The sequence below is a fragment of the Pholcus phalangioides genome, unplaced genomic scaffold, assembly GCF_987345545.1.
Source record: "Pholcus phalangioides strain wild (caught in Gottingen) unplaced genomic scaffold, Ppha-v1.0 ptg000017l_1, whole genome shotgun sequence".
Taxonomy (NCBI): Eukaryota; Metazoa; Arthropoda; class Arachnida; order Araneae; family Pholcidae; genus Pholcus; species Pholcus phalangioides.
The window spans coordinates 8,165,641-8,189,782 of NW_028301610.1; the positions used below are offsets into that span (position 1 = coordinate 8,165,641).

A 24,142-nucleotide genomic window follows, 5' to 3' on the forward strand; every position below is an offset into this window, starting at 1 on the left:
GGTGTTGGTTTTAGGGTTGTCGATAGGCAGTAAAAGCACTGTATTGGCTTCAGTTGGCTGACTTGCGGTATTCGTATTTAAGTTGGCTCTTTTTGGGACGATTCGCTTTTAATACGGAAGAAAACTATAGCTAATTTTTTTAATTAATTCTCCTAAGTTTATCGGTAAAACGTGTGAACTAAATATATTTTCTAAAATAAATGATTTAGTTTGAATGCGTTCTAGGCCGCAGAACACTATATTTGTCGTCGTATTAGATGAACCTTTTTTTTTTCCGTACGCATTTTGTGAACTCAAACAAAAATTCAGCTTTGATGATATAACGTATGGCATGCACCCTATTTATCAGACCTTATTTTTAAGGAGAGAAGAAAAGTGCGTTTTCTTCGTAGTCAAAAATACGGTATTACGCAGTTGCATTTTTCTATATATCTGATCAAAACATCTTCTTTACAAACTTGTAAATACAGAAGGGGAGAAAATATAATATGAACATCCGGATTCTTACACAATAAACTTGAGCTGATTCTGATACAAGTGCGCATTAAACACCTTTCTATCCTTATCAGTTACATTATTGTTGATAAACTTTGGTACTTTTTATTTGAACTTTCTGTTCGTATGTCAATGGACTTCCAAAATGGTATGAATGTTTTGGCGCGTACCTGCTGCATGCACTGTGATCTGAATTGCCGTGTTGCCGAGCCGAGTGTACCCCAAGGCTTACAATATCTTTGATTATTTCTTGCTACCGAAAGACTTGCAAAACATTTGCAGACAGAAGAAGCTGTATGTAGTCCAGGGCTGGACAAATCGGAAAAAAACTTAGGCGCCAGACGAATTTTTTAGGAGAAAAGCCTAGTTTTTTGCCCAAGAAAAATAATCCTGAGTATTATAATTTCGAATTTTCAGAGACTTAATTAACCTCTTTTTCATGTTAGAAGACACATTGATTATGAAATCAGAAAATTTTGTCATTCTTAGACACTGATTTAGCAATCACACATAGAAAATTTTAGTCGCAGACGCCAATTTTTTAGCCTCCATGCGGACTTCGCACCTGAGATTTGTCCAGTCCTGCTGTAGACAAAAACAAAAATAGATGGCCGAGACAGATGAATTCTAACTGATAGTATGGTACATTAGTATTTTTGATTGCGATATCATAGTCGATGTTCTTGCTTACAACTATTCAACGAAGTATTCTGTCACTGAATTAAACTTTGACTACAGCTACCCCTGTCTGCATATGTTTTACTTATCTTTGCGGAAGCAGAAATGATCAAGGACACAGTTAGGTATTGATACACAAAGCAAACAATAGTAACTTTTGCGAGCCTTTTTGTCTGTGGTATCATGCTATTAAATCTTTCGTTTAAACAGAAGCAGCATCAACCATTGTAAATTATGTGTGGATCTATTACGGTGAAGAAATCTTTCCAAGGAAATCAAAAATTTGAGAGAAAAACATTAAAATTTAGTATCTTACATTTTAAAAATAGGCAAATGATGCAGATAAAATTCCTCTGTCTTGTGGTCGGATTTATCTGGATGTCAGTTTTATGTTTGAATGAATCAAAGAAAACGAGGTTCGATAAGAATGTGTTGAGATTTTCAATGACGCATGTCACACGTTCAAGCGAACTTGAGTTGATTCTACTCATGTTCCTTGAATTTCATTGTTTCAAAAATTGATCAGCAGATAAGAATTGCGTTTTCTGCCTCATTTATTTATCTCAATGCATTTTTTTCTTCAGGAAATCATATATGAAGAAGGTTAAATAAAGAAATCAAAGGTTGTCGTAATAATAGTATTGTGTTTATGAAGTTGTTATCTCGAGAGATTTGTTGCTTATAAAAGCTATTAATAACGAGAATAGAAATTCGCATGCACCAAATCTTTATTGCACTTATTGCTCTAATGCGACGTGAACCAAAAATGTGTCAAACAGATGTGTCTAGTAGATGTTTGTTTAAATTAGTTATTAAAATTTATACTTGAGGGCTGTCACGACCACTAAAGTTAATTTTTCAGAAATGACAAATACTCCATTTTGACGCAAACAAAATGCGAAAAATTCCATATCAAAAGATCTGTCAATTTTTTCTTCTAAAATCGAAGCGGAAAGAAATGAATTACAGTATACAGTATTAAATGTACACGGGAGACTGTTATACCTTAAAACATTATTATTCAAACTTTTTTCCCAAGTCAGCTTTTACTGTAAAATTTCACTAAATTCATTTTTAGTATCTCTACACTGTATGAAATGGTGTCGAATTTAAATTAGCTTTCGAGTTATGGTGGATAATCGATTAAGGAAAAAAATGTGTGAAATTCGAAAAAAACAAAATTTGTGAAATTTTTGAGACCTTCACGTAAACTAAGCAGATATTTGTGGAAAGAATAGAGGAACTCCTATAAGGTGACACTAATTTTTCATGGAATATCTGGATTTAATGGTGAGCTACAAGCGCTTGAAGATTGGCGAAGTTCAAAATCAAATTGTCGACGAAATTGTTAATCGTCAATTCCGCAAACATCGTTGTAGCTACAATCAGTCAAATTTACCAAAAACTTGTCCATTGTACCGGCTTCCGAGAGAAAGAGTCTACAATAAACTATATCGGTGTGCTGGTTCAGGAGAAGTTAAATCTTTTGTTTGCAATATACATCAATGACAAAAAACATTCGACAAAAATTCGGAATTAGCGGATACAGATTTTGGTGACAATTTGATTTTGCAGAAAAAATTCTTTTAGGGGATATTACTGTACTTCTATCTACGGGGTACCTGTATTTAATTGCGAGCTTTAAGTGCTTAGAAATTGGTGAAGTGAAAAATCGACTTGTCGCCAAAATCTACTAAAATTACATGTACTTCGACGAACGCAGATTTCAGAGTGATGCATTAACAAAAAACACTGAATTTCTCCTGAACAAGATAACCAATATGATTTATTGTAGACGCTTTCGAAAGCTGGTGTAATTGACAAGTTATTGGTAAATTTGACCGATTGTAGCTAGAAGGGTGTTTGCGGAATCGGCGATTAAAAGTTTTAGCGACAATTTGATTTTTAACTCAGCCAATCTTTCATCGCTTGTGGCTCACTATTAAATCCAGATATTTTAATGACATTAGTGTCACTTTATATGATTTTCTCCGTTCTTTCTAAATATGTGCTTTGTTTGCGTGTAGGTCTTTCAAAACCTTCACAAATTTGGGGTTTTCAGACATGACGCATTTTTTTTCCATAATCATATCCCCTATAACTCGAAAACGGCTCGAGATAAGGCAGAACTGGTAGGGTGGTTCATGTTCCACTTGGGCTCGTCTATCAACCTCTTTTATTTGGCAGATTATGCCACCTTCACCCTGTACATGCAGCACTAATAATGAGCCCATATGTGATGCGAACTATGTCGGTAGGCGGCAGAAGTGCCACCTCATCAGCCTTCGAAAAAAAACCTGTTCAGAACAGGCCAACTTATTTTATACTCACCCTGCATATCCCTCTGTTCAGCTATTACACAATGAGATATTCAAAAGTAATTCATTTAAGTATTTTAAGTATTATATTCTGAAATAATTGTGTTTGGATGAACTTGTGGAAAACGTATTTTTTTCGGCAATTTTTGATGTACATGTTTATTTTTCCCATTCAGCATTTATAATGCCTATGCCTTAAGGAAAATCGTAAAATTAAATTCACAATCTGTAAGTGATTTCAATTTAATGTACCTGAAAAACACTGATAGTTTTATCGAAAATTTTCATTATTTTTCTCACTTTGCCTCTTAGAATGATAACACACAATTGACACCAAAGTAGAGTGATTACAAATAACGTGACGTCATTTAAAATATTCGAGATTCTCTGGTCCCATTAGAACATCGCTTTTTCGAACGGGAGTTCAGAAAAGAGGCGATAAAAGTGTGAAGGAAAAATTTACGTGAATTAAGAATTATACATGGTTCTCATGCAAACTGGCTCATCTTTAGATGAACACTGATTTGATATAGGAGCAGCATTTCTCCAAAATTTTGTAGTAAGTTTCATACTTATTAGCTAGAATAAAAAAAAATGTTACATGTCTAAAAAATACTGTACATTCTCTTCTTAATTCTGCTTCATCAGGAGAATCGCAATTTATTTTTATATAAATATTTATATTAGATATTTAAAACGTTGTATTCAAAAGAATTAATTGAAAAATTTGTGCTTTACTGAATTGATTGAATGCTTTGTATTTAACTCAATGAGGTAATTGAAAATTTTATATTCATCTCAATTAAGTAATTGAAAATTTTGTATTCAACTGAACGAATTAAAAACTACGACCATTAATTGAATGATTTCAAAACTTCACATTCCACCTCAATGAACTTCATTAAACTCGGTACGCCGAGACTTTGCATTATAAACTGAAAACTGTGCATTCAATCCAATAAAGTGAAAAATTTGCAATCAATTCAATAAACGGAAAAAGTTTCATTTACCTGAATTTATGGAAAATTTTGGATTTAATTTATGAACCGATAACTTTGCATTCAATTCCTTCAATTAAAAACTACGAGTATTAACAGAATCATTTGAAAAATTTGTATTTAGTTCAATAAACTGAAAATTTTGCATTTACTTGAATTGATTGAACTAAAAACTTTGCGTTAAGAGTTGATCGAACTGAAAGCTTTGTATTCAACTCAATGAATTGAAAATACGGGTATTAACTGAATCACTTCAAATCAAATCAAATCAAATTTATTGTTATCATATAACAGTACAAAAAAAATGAGAAAAATTTACCAAGGAGTCAATAAAAAAAATGACCCATTCTGGTAAATGCTAGTAAAAATTAATATGGAAAACAGGATATTCAACTAAAAAATTCAAATTAAAATAAAAATTCATGACAATAGAGGAATGCAAGTTAAAAACAGGTCTTCATGCCGCATCTACAAATATACATTTTTAGGATGTTGGAATCAAAGCAAAAACAGCATGTAATTAAATTATTTGTATTTGTGTTTGTATTAAGAATTACATGAACAACAGAAAAACATTAAAACAAATTTACTATACCATCAAGTAATAACACGTATTGCTTGACACAATTTTTAAAGGATGATAAATTAGTATTGTGAGTGATTTCTGTGTTGGTAATGTATTGTAGAGTTTTGGGATAAGATAAGTAAAATGTTTCTTCAACTGTGTTTTATGAGGTAACGGAAGTGAATACATATTATTTAGTCTATTTGAAGATCGAGATGTACTTAAAGGTAAGGAGAATTGACCTTTAAATAGGAGAAGAATAGATTTATAGAAATATAATAGACGTAATGTAAGTATTCCAAGATGTTGGTGAAGTTGCATTGTAAATTATTTGTGATTATTCTAATTATTCTCTTATGGACGCTGATTATAGGGTAAAGGGTTGAAAGGTGAATCAAATACAAATACAAATACAAATACAACGCCACAACAGGCGAAATGCCCAACGAGGTGGCTGATAAAAAGATGCCCATAAAAATATGGATGTCATATATTTCAAAAATAAATAATGCAACCCCCATACAGTTAGATAATATAGTAGCAGTGAGTGAAACAAGGATTAATAAAGAGTTAGTAAAAACGACTGATCCAAGTAAAGTTTGAAATAGTAAAATTTGTAAATTGCTAGCCGTAGTTTTTTTGCTAGTACTTGGCATGACTCTTCTATTTAAGATTGTGATCAATGTGTATGCCAAGGTATTTAATTGCAGTAACTTGTTCGAGACATGAACAATTACAATCAGAACTAATAATACAATTGTGATTATGGAAAATTGAATTAGGGTAAAAGTGAATATTAGTTTGGGAAGAGAAATTTATGAACTTAGTTTTTGATGTGTTTATCTGAAGGTCGTTAGCAAAAAACAACTTTCGAATTCTCATTAAATCAGTATTGATTAGGTTAGTTAGAGATCGGAAATCGTGAGCTGAATAAAATAATGCAGTGTCATCGGAAAAGACCTTTTTAAGAATGAAACCGAGCATTCCATTCGTTTTTTTTACCACCGCTGAACACTGATTGACTACATTTGTTTGTTTTTTTCAACCTATTGAGTGCTTAACATGCACATAATTTTTTTCTGAATTTCGGACTGAAATAAAAGTTTTGTAGTTACTAACTTGCGTTTATTCCTCAGTTCCTATAAATAATTATGCTATGCCATCTTACCCCAGAGGTTGTGCCAACTTGCCTTACATCTGGGGTATAAGTTGGCATGCATTTTTACAATTTTCTCAGCTCTTCAACAGATTTGATGAAATGAGCATACAATATTAAGTGATACTTTAAACTTTAATTTATAGTATACCTCTTTCCACAACATCAGTCAGATTTGCTGTAAGTATTACAAGAAAAAAAAAGAAGAACCAAAAAAAGTAAAAGCTATGCCAACTAGCCCCGGTCTCTCCTACTTTTTAAATGTTATTGTAGGTTTTTGATTTCATGTGATTTATTATAAATTGATAATTTATTTTCATTTAATAAGCAGGGCTCATTTTTTGGAAAATATCAAAAATATAACTTGAAGTTTAATTCAGTGATACTCAAAGAAACAGGAGAAAGCAACATGGACAGCAAAAATCTGAGTGAAGACAAAACATTGATCCTCCAGCAAGTAAGTTTTCTTGTTTTTCTAAATTTCTTAGTTAGTTCTAATTAGTTCTAAATTTCTAGGTTTTTCGATTGGTAGACGAATGAACAATTTTAGTTGCATTCTTTCCTAAAGTTTCTAGCATTTTCGCTAATCCTGTAATTTGCACTATCGAAAGAATCAAAATTTGTAAGAAAAGGGAAATGTATTGTCTGATCAGAATTACAGTAAATTTTAATTAATTTTTTTTATGGAAATGTATGATTTTATTCCGCAACGCTATATCTCCCATCAACAAATTAAAATTAAATTAAGATAATCTCAATACTTGTGTTACAATGAAATTAATTTTAAATATTTTGGATTTCAGCTGTCGTGATTAAGGGGGGGTCACATGCCCTTTAACATGGGAAAAAGTTAAAATATCATTAAAAATGTTATTTAACCATTGATTTATGAGAATTTTTTTTCACATATTTTTGATTAAATATGTTATCTTATGCCCGAGTCTAAATAATTTTACATATCTATAATACCAAACTTTTCAAAATTTTTCAAAAAATACATTAAAAACAGCTTGTGCGTATGATAAAGTGACATGACATCAATGTAACCATACAATATTGAAACTGAAATGAAGAAAACGGTTCACTTCATAAAGTGAACTAAAAGATTGAAATTTCATTGACTCATTCTTATTTAAAATTTAAATTTCCAAAAATTCAAATATTTATGTATGGATCTGAAATCTTTTAGTTCATTTTATGAAAAATGAAGAGTTTTCTTCATTTTAATTTAAATATTGTACGGTTATATTGATGTTACGTCAGTTTATAATGCGCAAGTTGTTTTTGATGTATTATTTGAGGTTTTTAAAAAAATTGGTATTAGAGATATGTAAAATTTTATACTGGCATATATAAGATAAATAAATAAGATAATACAAAAAGAATAATTAATGAATTAATATTTGAAATTTCCACACAAATCCATGAAGAAGTAGCCGTATTGTTTTTCTCGTTTATTTTTTTTAGTTCAGAAAAAATATGTCGGATTTACTACAACCGTGTCACGATGATCGATATTTACTGCGATGGTTGAGAGGTAATCTCTTATTCTATATTACATTGCGACACAGATTATTACCGAGCGTTCATCGTTAACACACAAGGGTGAGATTCCATTATTCCCCTTGCCGCATTTCACTGGCGAACCGTTGATCCTAGAGTTATACTTCGAAATAAAAAAATTATCTAAATAACGTGCAGAACTCAGTTACATCATTCATATTGCAAGAGGTTGTATAGTCATCAAATTATAAAAAAATAACTTCTTATATGGACACCCTGTCCTCAAAAACCCAGTTAGAAAGTTGTTGCCCTGTCTCTCCCAAGGCCAAAAAAAGAAAAAAAACCGTTTCCAAGTGTAATATTTCCTGAGATATTTGAATTCAAATAGCGGAAAAAATTTGGAAAAGAACAGCACATAAATAAAGGAAAGAAACGTTCGTTGGTGTATGCTGTTATTTTCAACTTTCCTCCGATTTTTGAATTCAAATATCTTTGCAAATATTACATTTAGAAACGTGGATTTTTTTTGTTGACCTCACGAGAAACAGGGCAACAATTTTCTAGATGTGTTTTTGAGAACAGGATTATCTGTATAAAAATTTAGTTTTTGTATTTAAATATTAACCCTTTGCAGCGTGAATGACGTATTCAGTTCTACATGTTATTTGAATACTTTTTCTAATTGGAAGTATGCCTATAGGATCAACGGTTTGCCAGTAAAATACGACAAGGGGAATTATGGAATCATCGTGTATATTCCGAAACCTAAACAGAAGACCTAATCAGTATCAATTTATGCATAATTATCCATACATATCCCATTCGATTGAGCTTATAATGAAAAACCTGGTCATGATTAGGCCTCATATCCTTGAAATAAACCATTTTTCTGACAGCTGTGACCACACAGCACATTCTGTCTCCATTTGACATTAGCTTCATGGTCTTGTTTAGGTCTAATTAACTAATCTGAATGCAAAAATGGCCATAATTTTGTAATTCTGATGGTATTTCATTTTTCTACCCGAATGGCTTTCTATTATTGTATGTATTTGTTCAAAGCTATTTTTTCATTTATTTTTACAGCTCGAAACTTCAATTTACAACAAGCCGAAAAGATGTTACGTGAGGTGAGAGTTTCATTCATAAATACCGTATTTCTTGGAAAAACGTCGTATGAGCATATTGAGCCACTGTGAAAAAAAAAAAAAACAGTTTTAAATATACAGGGTGTCCTGTAAGTCCTAATGCAGCCTTTATATACGGCCGACTAGACTACTAATTGTTTAGTGGGTTATGCTTTATCTCATCAACCGTTCATCGTAGAGATATAGTTCCAGTTTAAAAACCCACCAAAATGTGAATCATCCTGTACCAGTTTTTGTTAGTTTTGTTAGTTTATTGTTTATTGTTTTAATGTTTTACATAAATACAAGATGAAATAAAAAATCAGCCAAGGGGTCTAGAGACCCATACTGGATGATACATTGCAAAAGTGAGAGTGAAAATACAGTGCGTCACAAAATAAAAAAAAATCTAAATTTTTATATGGACCCTCTGTTCTCTAACTTTCATTACAAAGTTTGTGCCCTGTATCTTTTGAGCCCAAAAATATTTCCCGTTTTTAACTGCAATATTCACTGAAACATTTGAATTAAAAAATAAGAGAAAAGTTGGAAAAGGGCAGCATAAATAAGGGTACAACTAACAAACTAATTACTACTTAAAAATTTAGATTTTTTTTATTTAGTGATACACTGCATTTTCACTCTCAAATCTGAAACTGACTTTTGAAAACATTTTGAGCATTTTTTAAATTGGAAGTGTAACTTTACGATGAACAGTTGATGCGATAGAGGCCACCCTGTTTATTCCAGCTTAACGTAAGAATCAAATCGGCACGCCTTTTCCAGGATTAAATTCATTTTCCATTGTAATCACGGTTTTCCTGTTTTCTAAAAAAAGTAAACTTGTTAAAAAATGCTCCAAATCAATATTTTTATAGCTGAACTTAACTGAACTGATCGATATTTGAACAAGTTATACTATATAATGTATATGGTGCATTTCTTAACGATTGTTTTTTTTTGCAACAAAAATTAAAGTTGTCAAAGTGCCGCAAGTGTTCCCGAATTTGCGTTTTTGAAAACTGATGCAGCGGGAATTGCAGTGGCCAAGAAATACGGTAAATAGATGTCAGTGAGGTTTATTTCATAGATGGATGCATGGTTTAATTAATTTTTTTTTTAGTTATGAAACAACGTATTTTTGCAACTCTGTTTTCCTGTCTTTGTAATTTTATAATTCATTTTTACAGGATTTCAAAGAGCGAAAAAAATTGGGAATTGCTACTATACTGACAGAATACAAACTACCAGAGGTAACTTGTTACACAAGGTGAAAAAGTAAGTCCGTTTCAGCTCAAATAACTCGTAAACAGATGGTTATAGAAACATACATTCAATCCGAAAAAGTACTTAAATAACGTGACTTGTTTAGATATACCATTTTATTTACTAGAGGTCGTATGAGAAGCAAAATGTAATTTCTTCCGGCCCCCCCCCTGACCTCTAACTTCCAATTAGAAAGTTGTTGCCTAGTCTTTACTGAGCCAAAAAAAAACCCCGTTTGTTAGTGCAGTACTATAGCTAAGATATTTGAATTCAAAACTACTGAGAATGAGGGAAATACTCTAACGTCATATATAAAAGAAAAGCTTGTTCTATGCCGTTCATATGTTGTTCTCTCCCTTATTTTCAGCAATATTTGAATTCATATGTCTTAGCTAATATTGCACTTGAAAACATGGTTGGGTTCCAAAGAGCTTAAAAATCCTTACCCAATCCTTCTTCTAAACCGCGTTGATAAAAACATTCCTTCAATTAGAAAAGGCATCCAAATAACGTGTCTATTTTAGATGTAATTTCTTTTGCATTCTTTTACAAAATTTAACTTTTTGTACGCTAACGCTTTCTTCTAGTTTACAGTTAGAAAGTTGTTGCCCTGTCTCTTCTGAATAAAAAAAAACTATGATTTAAGTAATTTAAGTAAAAAATCAGATGAGATATTAAAGTTCGAAAATCGCTGAAAATGATGGAAAGAACAGCATATATCAAGGAATGAGCTTGCTTCATATGCTGTTCTTTCCCCATTTAGTGAACTCAAAACATCTCAGCTAATATTGTACACTCAAATAGAATTTTTTTGTTGGGCTCAAAAGAAGAGGGGCAACAACTTCTTAATTATTAGAAGTCAGAAGAAAAAAGCGAGAGTAAAAAAATTACATGTCGTACCTCTGTACATACATATATGGCCCTTTGTAAAATAAATGACATATCTAAAATGGGTACCGTCCACCGGAACAACTTTGCCAGTTTTTGAAAAAGATGTTCTTTTTTTGCCCCCTGCCTAGTTCCTAAACCAACCAATAGAGACGCTAATGATTTCAAGTCAAAGAGAATGATATTGATTTTTGGTATTCGAGTTCCTACCGAAATACTCAGACCTGCTTTGAATCACTCGAAGTCCGCAGTCAGAATGCATTGATTACCTTTTCTCGTGAAAATTCTTGGATGTACCAGACATTTTAGAGCAAATCAGTTTTCACTGCAATAGCATCAATCTTCGTAACCGCAATCTCTTCTATGTCCCACCATACCGAACTAACGTAACGTGTTGGAAAATTTTCCTCTTTTTCGCTTCCTCAGGTGTGGAAATCTTCATGTGCTTTTTTGACATGCGTTTTTTTTCTCATTGAATTGTATGCACATATGGTATTATTTGTATTATATTCATTTGTGTTATTATTGTTGTGCTATTATTATTTGTATTATTGTTTGCCTTTCTGTATTGCAACGTGCTGTTTATGTCTGCTTTTACTTTTTTTCTTCATTCTACTGTAATTGGGCATATACCAATCCCTTCCGAGTACCTCTATAACGAATCAGATTGAGGGAACTCGTAAAAGTAAGAACAGTCACAGGAATGACCATCACAGTAGTGATGAATCTAATTGTGCGTTTTCTTTATATGGCACATCTGAATCAGAGAGAACCCGGACAAGATGCAGAATTTATTGAAGAGCTTTGACGGGAATTAGTCACTCTCCTGCTTCTTTCCTATGAAGAAGGACATGATTCAACCATAGACGAACATGATGAAATGATGAATGTCAATATGGTCCAGGAGATTGGATACAGTTCTGAAACAACTACAGCTCGGAATGTTTGTTGCGGTAAAGCTTTTGGCGAAAAAAAAAATGTTAAGAATTTTATGTTGGTCATCTCACTCAATACTAAGGAGACGGGGAGTTTTGAGTTGCGATATATACGATTGACAGAGGGAAAAGTTTTTGTTCCCCAAACGTACCTGATTTAGGAAATACAAATACAAATACAATGCTACAACAGGCAAAATGCCCAACGAAGTGGCTGAGAAAAAGATGTCCATAGCAAGTATGGATGTCATATATTAAAGCAATTGATTAATGGGATGTATTATAAAAAAAATGTTGAATTTAAATTTTTGAAATTTATATATCTTTTTTCAAACTTTAAAAATTCATAAAATTCTAACGAATGGTATTCAGATATCTAAGTCCGAGGTCTATTTCACTAACGCATATCGACTAACGCATATCGTTTCTTTAAATCTTACGAATATATAAGATCAAAAACTTCAGTCTGAAAAAACCGCGTTCGATGTTTTTTCTATAAAATTTATATATAGTATATAGTATACATTTACACTATAATTCAGTATTTCTTTCTTTAATTATGAAAGAACAAATTAACCGATTGACACGAAATTTTTAGTATTTTATTTACAATCGAATGAAATATTTTTCGAAGTCATTTTTGAAAATTCGACTTCAAGGGCCGGGAGACCCCTTAATAAAGCAGGTGAAAGAAGAAAAAAAAGTCACAAAGTTGTCCCGGTTGACGGTACGGAAGTATTTGGATACTTCCTCTAATTGAAGGCATGTTTCTATAACCAACGGTTCACGAGTTATTTGAGCTGAAACAAACTTAAGTTTTCACCCTGTATATCTAAAAGTTAGGTGTATCGTCATGTGTAACTTCTTGGTTATTCTCAATATGCAAGAGAATAAAAAACTATTATACTGTATATCTGATCTTTGCCTAAATCATGTTATTACACTGCAGAAAATGGAAGTAGTAGCCATAAAAATTGAACGATAAAAACAATAGGAAAACCTAGCACAAACTAAGACCTCAAAATACTTTAAGGGGGTCTCATACCTTTTAACATGGTGAAAAACTACGCTCTAATAGAAATATCATTAAAAATACTATTTAACCATCGATTTATTCCAAATTTTTTTACACATGTTTTTGATTGTATGTACTATTCTATGCTGGTATAAAGTTTTACATATCTTAGATAAATAATTTTCTGTTAATTTTCAAAAAAATGCATTAAAAACAGCTTGCGAGCATGATAAAATACCATGACATCAATGTAATTGAATAAAAATTGATTAAAAATAAAGGAAACTGTTCAATTCATGAAATGAAGCAAAAGGTTGAGATTTCATCAAGTCAATCTTATTTAAAACTAAATTTTAACTTAAAATTTTTTTGGAATTTAATTTTTTTTGATGAAATATAAACATTTTGCTTCATTTCATGGATTTAAAAATTTAAATTTTAAATTCCAAAAAAATTTTAAATTAATATTTAATTTTAAATAAGACTGAGTTGATGAAATCTCAATCTTTTGCTTCATTTCATGAATTGAACAGTTTCCTTTATTTTTAATCAATTTTTATTCAATTACATTGATGTCATGGTATTTTATCATGCTCGTAAGCTGTTTTTAATGCATTCTTTTGAAAATTTACAAAAAATTAAGTATCTAAGATATGTAAAACTTTATACCAGCATAGAATAGCACATACAATCAAAAACATGTGTAAAAAAATTTGGAATAAATCGATGATTAAATAGTATTTTTATTAAAGCATATTTTTTCACCATGTAAAAAGGTACGAGGCCCCTTAAAGGAATTTCCTCGCCAAAAAGTCACCTAAATTCCATGTCTAGTGACTTTCTGTTCAGCAAAAACGGACTAACGGAAAGGGGAGAAAATGAAACATTCAAGGGGTTCAAAAAACATCTTTCCTAGCACTAAATGAATCCACTTTTTCCAAATAATTCTGTACGGGATGCATAGGAAAGCCCCTTTACCCTGGACCAACTCGCGAATCATTGATCCCAGAAGCATATTTCCAATTGGAAAAAGGATCAAAATAATAACGTGTAGAGCTCAGATACATCATTCATATCGCAAGGGGTTGTATAGTTAATAAATTAAAAGAATCATCTTTTTATTTGGTGACTCTGTTCTAAAAAAAACCAAATTAACCCCCTTTACGATCACGGACAAAATATTGCATCCAACCGCCAGTGGAATATATTCAATCCAGTTCTCTATGCTTTATTTCTTCTCTCTCTCCTCACCATCGTGAAGCTTTATTGTAACCCTATGAATTGAAGTTCTTTCTTCTCGTTTTTTTGATACTCCTGTTAGTGATTCCCCCCCCCCTTTCTACCATATACATGTAAGAGAGTAAAAAAACACGTATCGTGAAGATAAAAAAATAAATCTACTGTACACGCTCTCTTACCTACAACTCTATTTTATACTGGTTTTCTTTTTATATTTATTTATTTTTCTTCTATTTTTTTCTTTCCTCTTCTTTTTCCTTTTTCTAACGAGTGGTTAGGTTAGGCAAGGATACCAGATGTATCGCTGATTCGTTGAACAGAGATCATTCAAATTTGTCGCCAAAAACTTGTACGTGAAGGGGGTTAAAAGTTGTTGCGTTGTGTCTTCTAAGCCTAAAAAATGAATAAAAAAATCCATATTTTTAAATGGAATATTCGCTGAATTTGGAAGTAAGTCACTGAAAAAAATGAAGAAACGATCCGCATAAACCAACGGACAAGCTCATTTTACGCTCCATATGCTGTTCTTTCACTCATTTTCTGCGATTTTTGAATTAAAATATCTAAGCGATTAAAAACATGGAATTTTTTTATTGGGCTCAGGAGAAAAACGGGGCAACCACTTCATAAATTTTTAAGCACTTTTTTAAGTAAATTTTCGAGTACCAAATGGAAAGGTTATTTTTTGTTTAATACATATACAACCCCTTGCAATATGAATGATGTATCTGAAGTCTACACGTTATTTCGATACTTTTTCTGATTGGAAGTGAGTTTCCAGGGTCAACGGTTCGCGAGTAATTCCAGGAAAAAAAGGGACTTTCCTATGCAACCTGTATAGTACCTGTATAGTTAATTCCATGTGTTAGTTATCTGTACAGTTAATTCTAAAAATCAAGAAACTCCATTGAGTTAAAAGCAGCTCTAATTAAAGCATTTCAACCGAGGTCATTCACGATGAGCAAGACATTCTGACAGAGATTTGGAAAAATGTATTAGTAAATGTTCCTGTTGAATATTTCAGTATTATAATGTTTGTGATTTTGCGAAACATTTAATATTATTATTTTTTTGCGGCAGGTTGTTATGCCACACTTCTCGACAGCATTTCTGGGATTCAGCAAAATGGGACATCTTGTAAGATTCTTTGATGTTGGTACTATAGATGCTAAAGGTAAAAAAAAAAAAAAAATCTTTCCGATTAAATTCAATTTAAAACAAAAACTAAATTAAATAATATTTCATCAACACGTATATTCTGCAAAAATATCCATTTCAAGAGATATAACTGTGTGTTTTCGGTTTTTATAGGTCTCATAAAATCAGTAACCGCGCAAGACGCGATAAAAAGTTTCATGTTCCTGTTCGAGTCGGACATAAAAGAATTGGAAAAACACAATAAGGAGGTTGTATTTTTAAAAAAAAATTCGAAATTAAAGACGATTTACACAAATTAAAATGTTTAATCTTATACAAGGTGTCCTGTAAATGCTAATACGGTCCTTAGCTCATCAACCGTCCGTGGTAGAGGTATGATTACGATTACAAAAATGCTCAAAAGGCGTTAAAAATTATCCTGTACCATGTTTTGTGAGTGAAAAAAAAAATCTAACTCTTTATACGGTCCCCTTTCCCTTTAACTTCTGATTAGAAAGTTATTGCCCTGTTTCTCTTGAAGGCAACAAAATAAATTTCTAGTTTCCAAGTGCAATATTCGCTGAGATATTGGAATTCAAAAATCGGAAAAAAGTCGGGAAAGGACAGCATATAAATGAGGGAAAGGAGCGTTGTGTCTGTTAGTTTTTGCTGTTCTTTCAAATACCTTAGCGAATATTGTACTTAGAAACATGGAATTTTTTCTGTTGACCTCAGGATTTACAGGGCAACAACTTTTCAATTGGAAGTTAGAGGACAAGGGGACAGCATGAAAATTTATTTTTTTTATTTTGTAACACACTGTATTTTTACTCTCAAAACTGGTACAGGATAAATTTTTAACGCCTTTTGAGCATTTTTTAAATTGGAATCATATCTCTACGACGGACGGTTGATGAGACATAGGCCAAATTAGTACTTACAGGACACCCTGTACTTTTACACCTTGTATAATCTATTGATATTTTGTTATTCTCTACCTTACAGACTGGAAACGACTTAGAAACAACTGTGTACATTTTAGATTATTCTCAACTACACTTGTATCAGTGGTGTGATAGACTAGGTGAGAAATAGATAGCAAGAAATTTTTATTATAAACCATTGTTTCCTCAACCTATGGTCCGCGACGATGACGTAGGTGGTCCGCAGGCAGACGCGACAATTCAATTCTAAACCAATCAATTGTTGTAACTGATATTAGTAATATCTATATGGGTTTAAATAAAAATTGAAACTTCACACTGAGGTTCACTATATCTCACCGAGAAAAATGCGGGAAGAGAGAGTTGCTGTCAGATACGGAATATCACTAATAATTGTTGCCAAAAAATGCAATTTACGACAAGTTTGTTTGTTAATTACTGCTAAAAGAGGTTAAGGGGAGGGAAATAACGGACTGCGACAAATCGCAGTAAAATGTATTTGACGGAAAAAACATTCATATGAGTGGATGACCATATTTCATTCGGAAAAAAGGAACTGAAATCTTAAATGCGGTAAAATACGGGATTACGCCAATCGTCATCAAAAAGTTGGAATAAGTCAGTGAAATCCTTAATTGGGTAGTTAAAATCACTGAAAAATTGAGAAAAAAAGCACAACTTGAATATATGTGTAAGACAAATATTTGTATTTATAACTATTATCACACCATAACATGTTTTTGAAAACACTGTTTATTCACGACTTTAGTAAACATTACACATTCAAATAAGCATAATTGAAAAACGGGACACATGTAAAACAAATTTTGGAATTAAAAACACAGGAATGTCCCGAAAAAATGGGTCCGTCGAATTATTTCAGACATTTTACTTGCCCTTGGGGTCAGAAAGGTTGAGAAACGCTGTTATAAACAATATAGAAATATGCAATGCATTTTTGAATTTTTATCTCTTAATTACCAGCTTTGTCTCCCAAATTCGTTAGTGAAAATCAACAAAAAATCGAATCCCATTTAGGTGTAGTAAATCAGTAGAGAAGTTCAGATAAGTGCTTTCCATTTCGTTTGATTCTAGACTAGCTTCTTCAAATCACGTTATTTTTAGATGCAGACATAATTCGAACATTTTTATGGATTTTAAACTGTGCCGATAGTATATTGCAATATATAAAAAAATGTGTATTCAGCTATTTAATTTTACTAAATTCAATTCACGGCGACCTTCACGTAACAGCATCTTGACACGATTTTTGAGGGCATACTTCGATTATATGGAAGTAAATATCAAACGCAAGTTTCATTCCTTCAGTACTGCTGCCTTCCTCTACGGCTCAGTTATTGAGGAAGTAATTTTTTCACCACCCTGTATATATTATTTATTACAAATACCGTTAGCGTTTGTTACACTTGTACCCACCATGCCAGCTTCTTGCCCGTAGTGGGCAGTTTCTAATTGTATTTTATACATGGTGAAAAAGGTTTGAAGAAATTTTCAATACAGTATAATCATGTAAGGTTATGGCATTTACAAGGTTTGGGTGTTTATTGGACTTAGTAAGTTGCCTTCAATAATACAAATTTATAACATACATGTATAAAACAATTTATGTCATGTTAATGAAAAATTTACTCATACGGATATGTTTTGTCGGTCATAGTTTTCCGTACTTGCGTTATGCTAGAGCAGATGTATCAAGATCGTTATCCAGAGATGTTGTATCGTTTATACGGAGTAAATGGTGAGTGCATGAGTATTAATTAACTATATATATTATAGAGCAGCGGTTATCAACCAGTGTTCCACGGAGCCCTTGAACTTCATGTGCACTTCCCAGTGGCTTCGCAGCCACTCGAGGGCAATAAAATAAATCAGTGAATCTGATAAATTAATATAAAAAGAGGCTTGTGCGGTTCTCGGGCATAGAAATTATATGCTAATAAGGGCTCCGCGAGACAAAAAAGGTTGAGGTACAGAGAATTCACACATAGTGTGAATTTACATTCTTTCTGACAACGTACCACTAAAACGTAGATCATGCATTCATTTTCATCAGCGCACTTGCTCAACTGTTTAAGATTTTCAACATTTTCCCTTAAGCCGGATCCACCCAGCAGAACTTTGTAGAATTTCGCAGCGTAAAAGCTGGTTTTGAAGTGTAGCTAGCAGAGCGCAGGTGACTTAAATAGTCAATTTTACGTAGCCACACCACAAGACCGGTTTTTCCCCCCTCAGGAATTCTGCAGAGTTCTGCTGGTGCAGAACCGGCTTTATTCGGTAGAATATGTCTTAGTTTTCTCACTGCAGAGTCGACAAAAGTTTAATCTATATTTGCGAAACGGATCTCAATTCAGATTTGCGAATGGAGAGAGGAGTGAGGAGAGGTGAGACAAGTGCTTTCCCATTTGGTTTGGATTCCTCACTGGTTTCCTGATGCCGTCGTAGAAAAATACACGTTTTCAAGCTGGTTCTTCGCAGACAAAGAAATGAATATCTGAGTGAAAATTATTTTTCCCGTTTAATTTCCAGAGTTACTTTAAACTTCAAACTTTTATAGTAAGATGGTACTAACATGTATTTTTTCTAGCAAGCTGGCGATGTAATATTGTGTCAGTAACGGACAGTACGTAAAAATAATCGAGCATTTGATGATGAAAATATAGATGCATGAGACGTGGTTTAACAACTAAGTGAAGATTACACTTAGAATTTTCATTTTCTTTAATTTCATTATTCAGGGGATCATTCATTCTCTTTCAGCTCCTGCCTTCATAGTATATTTTTACAACATGATACTGAAACCATTCCTCGCAGAAAGTATTGTAGAAAAAGTCTACATCTATTCGAAAGGTAAAGTCTGCTTGCATTTAAATAACTAATTATTTTCCTCTGACGACCATGAAAAATATTATATAATTATATTACCCTTTCGTAAACGATATAAATGTAAATCTCGTCTACAGTAGAAGCTCTTGATAACGGACACCTGTGGGCCCGAAAATTTTGTCCACTAACCGAAAGTGTTCGTTAATAGGTAGTAAAATACATTAAACCCCGTTGACGAAATTCGAAAAAGTGTCCATTAACGGGAGTTGCCCGTTATAAGAGGCTCCACCGTATTTACGTATGCCAAATATATAGCGTATATGTAGGTATAGCTTAAAATTTTATGCATAACCTTTGTTGGTTACATACATACTCATCGAATATTAACGGTTTCCTCTCGCATTAGGTGACGATAGCTACAAAGAATCATTATTTTCACTCGTGCCCAAAGAAATTGTTCCTGCCTACTTAGGAGGGGAAAGGTATGAGCCTGAAGGTGATCCTACGTGTAGCGGTATAGTAAGTGTTAAATAGAAAATCCTGAAAAAACAACACATTTTTCATATATATAATTTAAATTCCCTTCTAATTAACCTGTAAAAATGGCTGTACGCTGTAGAGAAAAATTTCTTTACAATGACTTGTGCGATGCAGAAAAGTTGCTCTAAAGAGCAGTGAAATTCAATATCGCATGAGAAACTATAGTTTGATAAATACATCATAAAAATATTTCTCTGCGGAACTTCTTACGAATTGGTACATGTTAGAATGTGTATGTATGAGTTCTATACCGAAAGTAAAGTTTGGTTCTGAGGAATGATTGTTATGTGTGTTGAGAAGTGCTGCCATCTGACTTCCAAATTCAGAAGCAACCAACTCAGCAGGTTATTTTGTCTGTTGTATTATGTGGGAATTTTTCAAATGTTTGTAGGTCTAATTACTCTATGTGAAGAGACATTTTGAAATGGAAGCCAAAGTACCTATACTGATTGGCTTTTTGAATTTTGTGATCTATGCAGTCAAATAATGAAGAAAAACTATAAAAAAGTTTGAGTATTTTTATCCAATAAATAACCAGATGAGAATGCAAAATTTTTTCCATAAACATGGTTTTAATAATATATAAAACTATGAATTTATAAGATAAAAATAAATGTACGGGAATGCATCCCTAGCACTTATATCTCATTTCATACTTTTTTACTATAACGTTTTTGTAACTTATCCGTAGAACAATCGGAGATAATTTAAGATGTTTCTGGAAGAAACTAATTTAAGCAATTGCTATCTGTATGCTTAAACATTGATAACAGAAGTTCAAACAGAATAGTTATCACTTTTTACAAACACAAACGATATTTCTATGTTCTGTTCTCTTAACCTTACTGTGTCAAGGAATTTCGAATTTATGTAATCAATGAAATGTTTATAGACACAGAATCAGATCGATCATATCAATAGATTCTAATGTACTTTTGCGAAAATATAATTTTTTCAAAAGGGCTATACAGGCCCTTCATTTGGGGGATCGGGGGGAGGGTAATCGATCCCCCACATTTAAAAACACACTAGAAATGATACTGTATATATACAAATGTATATACATACATTGTATATATGTTCTTTGCTCCCCCCCCCCTCCAGTAAAAAAAGTTGAAATGATGGTCCTGAGACTCTATACATTCATTCTTACAGATCAATCGAACACAAAAGATTCCATCATCATATTACATTAAAGACCAAATGACTCTCAAACCGGATGATCCAAAAGTACACCAGAAGATTGTACGTGAGAGGTCAATTTTCGAAATCGAAAAGGATATTACTATTCCCGGTATGACTCTGTGTTGGGAGTTTCAGACCAAAGACCACAATATCAAATTCGGACTTTTCTACAAGCCTCAGAGAGGTACAAAAAATGCTGCCAAAAGTGCAATGGAAGAACTGATACTAGTAGAGACCACCGAATCCAATATAATGGTTGAAAAGGGAGAATACGTTTGTGAGAAAGCAGGCATATGTAAGTAATCATAAAAAAATCTTTCTTTGGTTGCGATATTAATTACTATACGGACACCCTGTCTCCAGAAACACAATTAGAACGTTCTTGCCCTGTCTTTCCTGGGGATCAACAAATAAAAAGTTCCTGTTTCCAATTCGCTGAGATATTTGAATTCCAAAATCGGAAAAAAGTTGAGTTGGGAAGGAACAGCACAAAACGAGGGAAAGAAGTTATTTTATAAGGTTTTTTTCGCAACTTTCCTTCGTTTTTCGAATTGAAATATCTCAGCGAATATAACACTCAGAGAGAGAGAGAGAGAGAGAGAGAGAGAGAGAGAGAGAGAGAGAGAGAGAAACGTGAATATATTTGTTGGCCTCATGAGACACTTTTTTAATTGGATTTTTTAGGCCAGGGTGACCAAATAAAGGGTTATTTTTTTATTTTAATCACTACATCACCCCTTGTAACATGACTGACGTATCTGAGTTCTACATGTTATTTGGATAATTTTTCTAATTGGAAGGAAGCCTCTAGGATCAATAGTTCGCCAGTAAAATGTGGCACAAATACATAGAAACACAATATAAATACTCAGTAACGCGAATGTATCACAATAGTTCGTCTGAAATGTACTTTAATTTACATTGTCTTTGTTCTGGACAGAAGTATCTCTTACACTTGTCCAACAGTAGTCAGCCAGAATTGAGGTTTAAATTTTTCCCTCGCAACATTGTTCTATAGTCATTACCACTTTCTCACCATACAAAAAGCTCATAAATTTTTTTCAACTATTAACTATTAATCTCAAAAACGAGAGCGAATAAGTTTTTCATTGTGATATTCGTGTTCAGCAGCTCAAAAGCATTCGAAATTGTATATTTTCATGTCGGACGCAAGTTCAGTTATTACCCAGTTGATCTAAAGACATTTATTTCGTTTCTTCTGTAGATATATTACACTTCGATAACAGGTATTCTTGGATGCGATCAAAACATCTCTTCTATAAAGTGGAAGTACAACAACCTGATGTCTGAACGAAGAATGAAACGAACTGCAGGAAAACTGTAAAATATCATGAATCCTCATGTTTTGGTGATTAAGAAACATCAAACACATATATGTGATGTATTAATTTAATTATTAAATAAAAATATTTTAAAACACGTTTGTGGGGTTTTTTTTGACGATAATCATCACGTAAAAAAGATGCAATGACTTCGGTATGGGTGAAATGGAGATTAGCCGACTGCACTATCACTATCTTAGTTTCATATTAAAGTTTGGCGGAGATATATAGATCGTGTCTAGAATTTTTAATATGTGATGAAATAATTATTATTTAGGATGGACCATGAGTTAATAATACACCGTCTATCGATTGCTTCGATAAAGAAACACCAGTATCGTTTGGCAGTACGAGTTTTCCCAACTACCAAAGTCCCACAAATCTCTAAAGTTGTTCCGTAGTCTCTGGGGTTGTCCTGGAGCTTCGCTGGAGGTATCCCTTACCAATTGTTTGGTTAAGACCCTTCGTTTAGGTAAGGATTATCATTTGGGAAAGGGAGGGTCACTGCAGGTTGTAAGTGTAGCAGGGAATTTTTCTCTAACAGGGTTGTGAATAAATGGAATATCTTACTCCCGGTTGTCGTGAATTCGACTACAATTGACGCATTGAAAAAGAAATACCATATTCATATTAGGATGAATCGAGAAGCTGTCCATACTTAGATAAGACAACCATAGTTTTTACGCGGACAGTATAGTATATTTTATCATAATTATTAGTTTTTTTCGTGACAATAGCTCTGGTTGCTGTATTTTCGATAGATTTGACTCCATATTTTTTTAAGACACCTCGCCACCTGCTGCGACATTTGTATTTGTATAATACACCTTAACTATAGAATTCCTTGAAATATATATATATATGTGTCTCTATCGTAATGGAGGTCACTACCGATAGAGGGTGCTTTTTTGGCAAATGGATTTCACTGGAGGAAGTATGTACTTTATCACTGTTGACAGTATTATTACAGAGTGGTTCTAAAATTATGAAGCCAACTTATTTGCGTCGTGAAGTATGGAAATGTTTAGAGCATATTTTTTTAGTGTTCTATCAACCATTAAAGTTTGTCATGCATTTTGAAATATCCTGTATTCATGCCGATTTTTTTTTCTGTAGATATTTTACGCTTTAATAATAAATATTCATGGCTGCGTCAAACGTTTTATAACGTGGAAGTACAGAAACCAGATATTCGAAATGAAAGAATTAAATAGACAACGATGTGTGAGATATCACCTGTGCCAGCATGTTACTCACAAAGAAGTCATATTCATACAAACTCATTAAAACGATTGTTTTATACAATTGAAAACGTAAAAAGATATCCATCGTTATGAAACGAAGTAATTTCAAGAAAGTCACATGAGTCATTGAGCATACGATCATTTTCATGGAAGAAACCCCATAAAAACAGCACACACCTGTTAGAATCATTTTTATCAGTTAATTTCAATATTTTTACATCTCATTCGATAGTTTTGTCACACTGCAGTCATTTTATGTAAAACTAAAAAAATACTCACGTAGTTACGAAGTCAATATTTTATCATAGATCCAAGCTGGTAGTGGAATCAAAGTTTGCAAAACTTAAGGAAAAGGTAAATTTCTTAAGGTAAGTTTATATAAAACCACAAAGCAAAAAGAGCATAATTAATTCATAATTTTAACGTAACATATTCAGCCCTACCATTTTCAAGAAAAAAAAATTGTATAAATTATCGAGATTGGGTGATTTAATGAATCCAGTCGATTTCTTTGAATTTTAGGCTAAAAAATTTGGCATAATTAAATAAAATGCCAATGTACTGAGAAATTGAATTTTCTTTACGTTATATGCCGAGACTAATATTTGGAAAGAAAAGTGATTTGTCCCCTTGCATAGGGGGCAAGTGCGCTTACCAATACACCAGAGACAGTTTTCAATTCTTTATAACACGCATGCACAAGGGTCTGCTACGTCTCCACT

At 32.7% G+C, this 24,142-nt stretch overlaps 1 protein-coding gene across 7 annotated transcripts; it reads left to right on the top strand.

Moving 5' to 3' along the window:
* The first annotated feature begins 3,885 nt into the window (after nucleotides 1–3,885).
* Nucleotides 3,886–22,273, top strand: LOC149072192 (SEC14-like protein 3). 7 transcript variants are annotated; one of them, XM_089246644.1, is made up of 13 exons: nucleotides 3,898–4,050; nucleotides 6,542–6,667; nucleotides 7,678–7,747; nucleotides 8,800–8,843; nucleotides 10,031–10,093; nucleotides 15,264–15,357; nucleotides 15,495–15,589; nucleotides 16,326–16,404; nucleotides 17,943–18,023; nucleotides 19,043–19,132; nucleotides 19,515–19,627; nucleotides 20,804–21,128; nucleotides 22,059–22,267. In XM_089246644.1, the coding sequence occupies exons 2-13, from the start codon at nucleotides 6,620–6,622 to the stop codon at nucleotides 22,142–22,144; spliced, it is 1,188 nt and encodes a 395-aa protein (XP_089102770.1). In that variant the 5' UTR covers nucleotides 3,898–4,050; nucleotides 6,542–6,619; the 3' UTR covers nucleotides 22,145–22,267. The 7 variants fall into 7 exon arrangements, with proteins under 7 accessions (XP_089102772.1, XP_089102774.1, XP_089102770.1 ...); XM_089246647.1 differs by having other exon boundaries at nucleotides 3,912–4,050; nucleotides 10,031–10,118; nucleotides 22,059–22,273; XM_089246646.1 differs by lacking the exon at nucleotides 7,678–7,747 and having other exon boundaries at nucleotides 3,886–4,050.
* Nucleotides 22,274–24,142: the final 1,869 nt, after the last annotated feature.

What these genes read in the sequence shown, in the direction of transcription:
- LOC149072192 (XM_089246644.1), top strand. Translation starts at nt 6,620, where the DNA reads ATGGACAGCAAAAATCTGAGTGAAGACAAAACATTGATCCTCCAGCAA. An exon ending in CAGAATACAAACTACCAGAG is followed by an intron (nt 10,094 to 15,263) that starts GTAACTTGTTAC and finishes TTTTTGCGGCAG; the next exon opens with GTTGTTATGCCACACTTCTC. An exon ending in TCGTTTATACGGAGTAAATG is followed by an intron (nt 18,024 to 19,042) that starts GTGAGTGCATGA and finishes ATTCTCTTTCAG; the next exon opens with CTCCTGCCTTCATAGTATAT.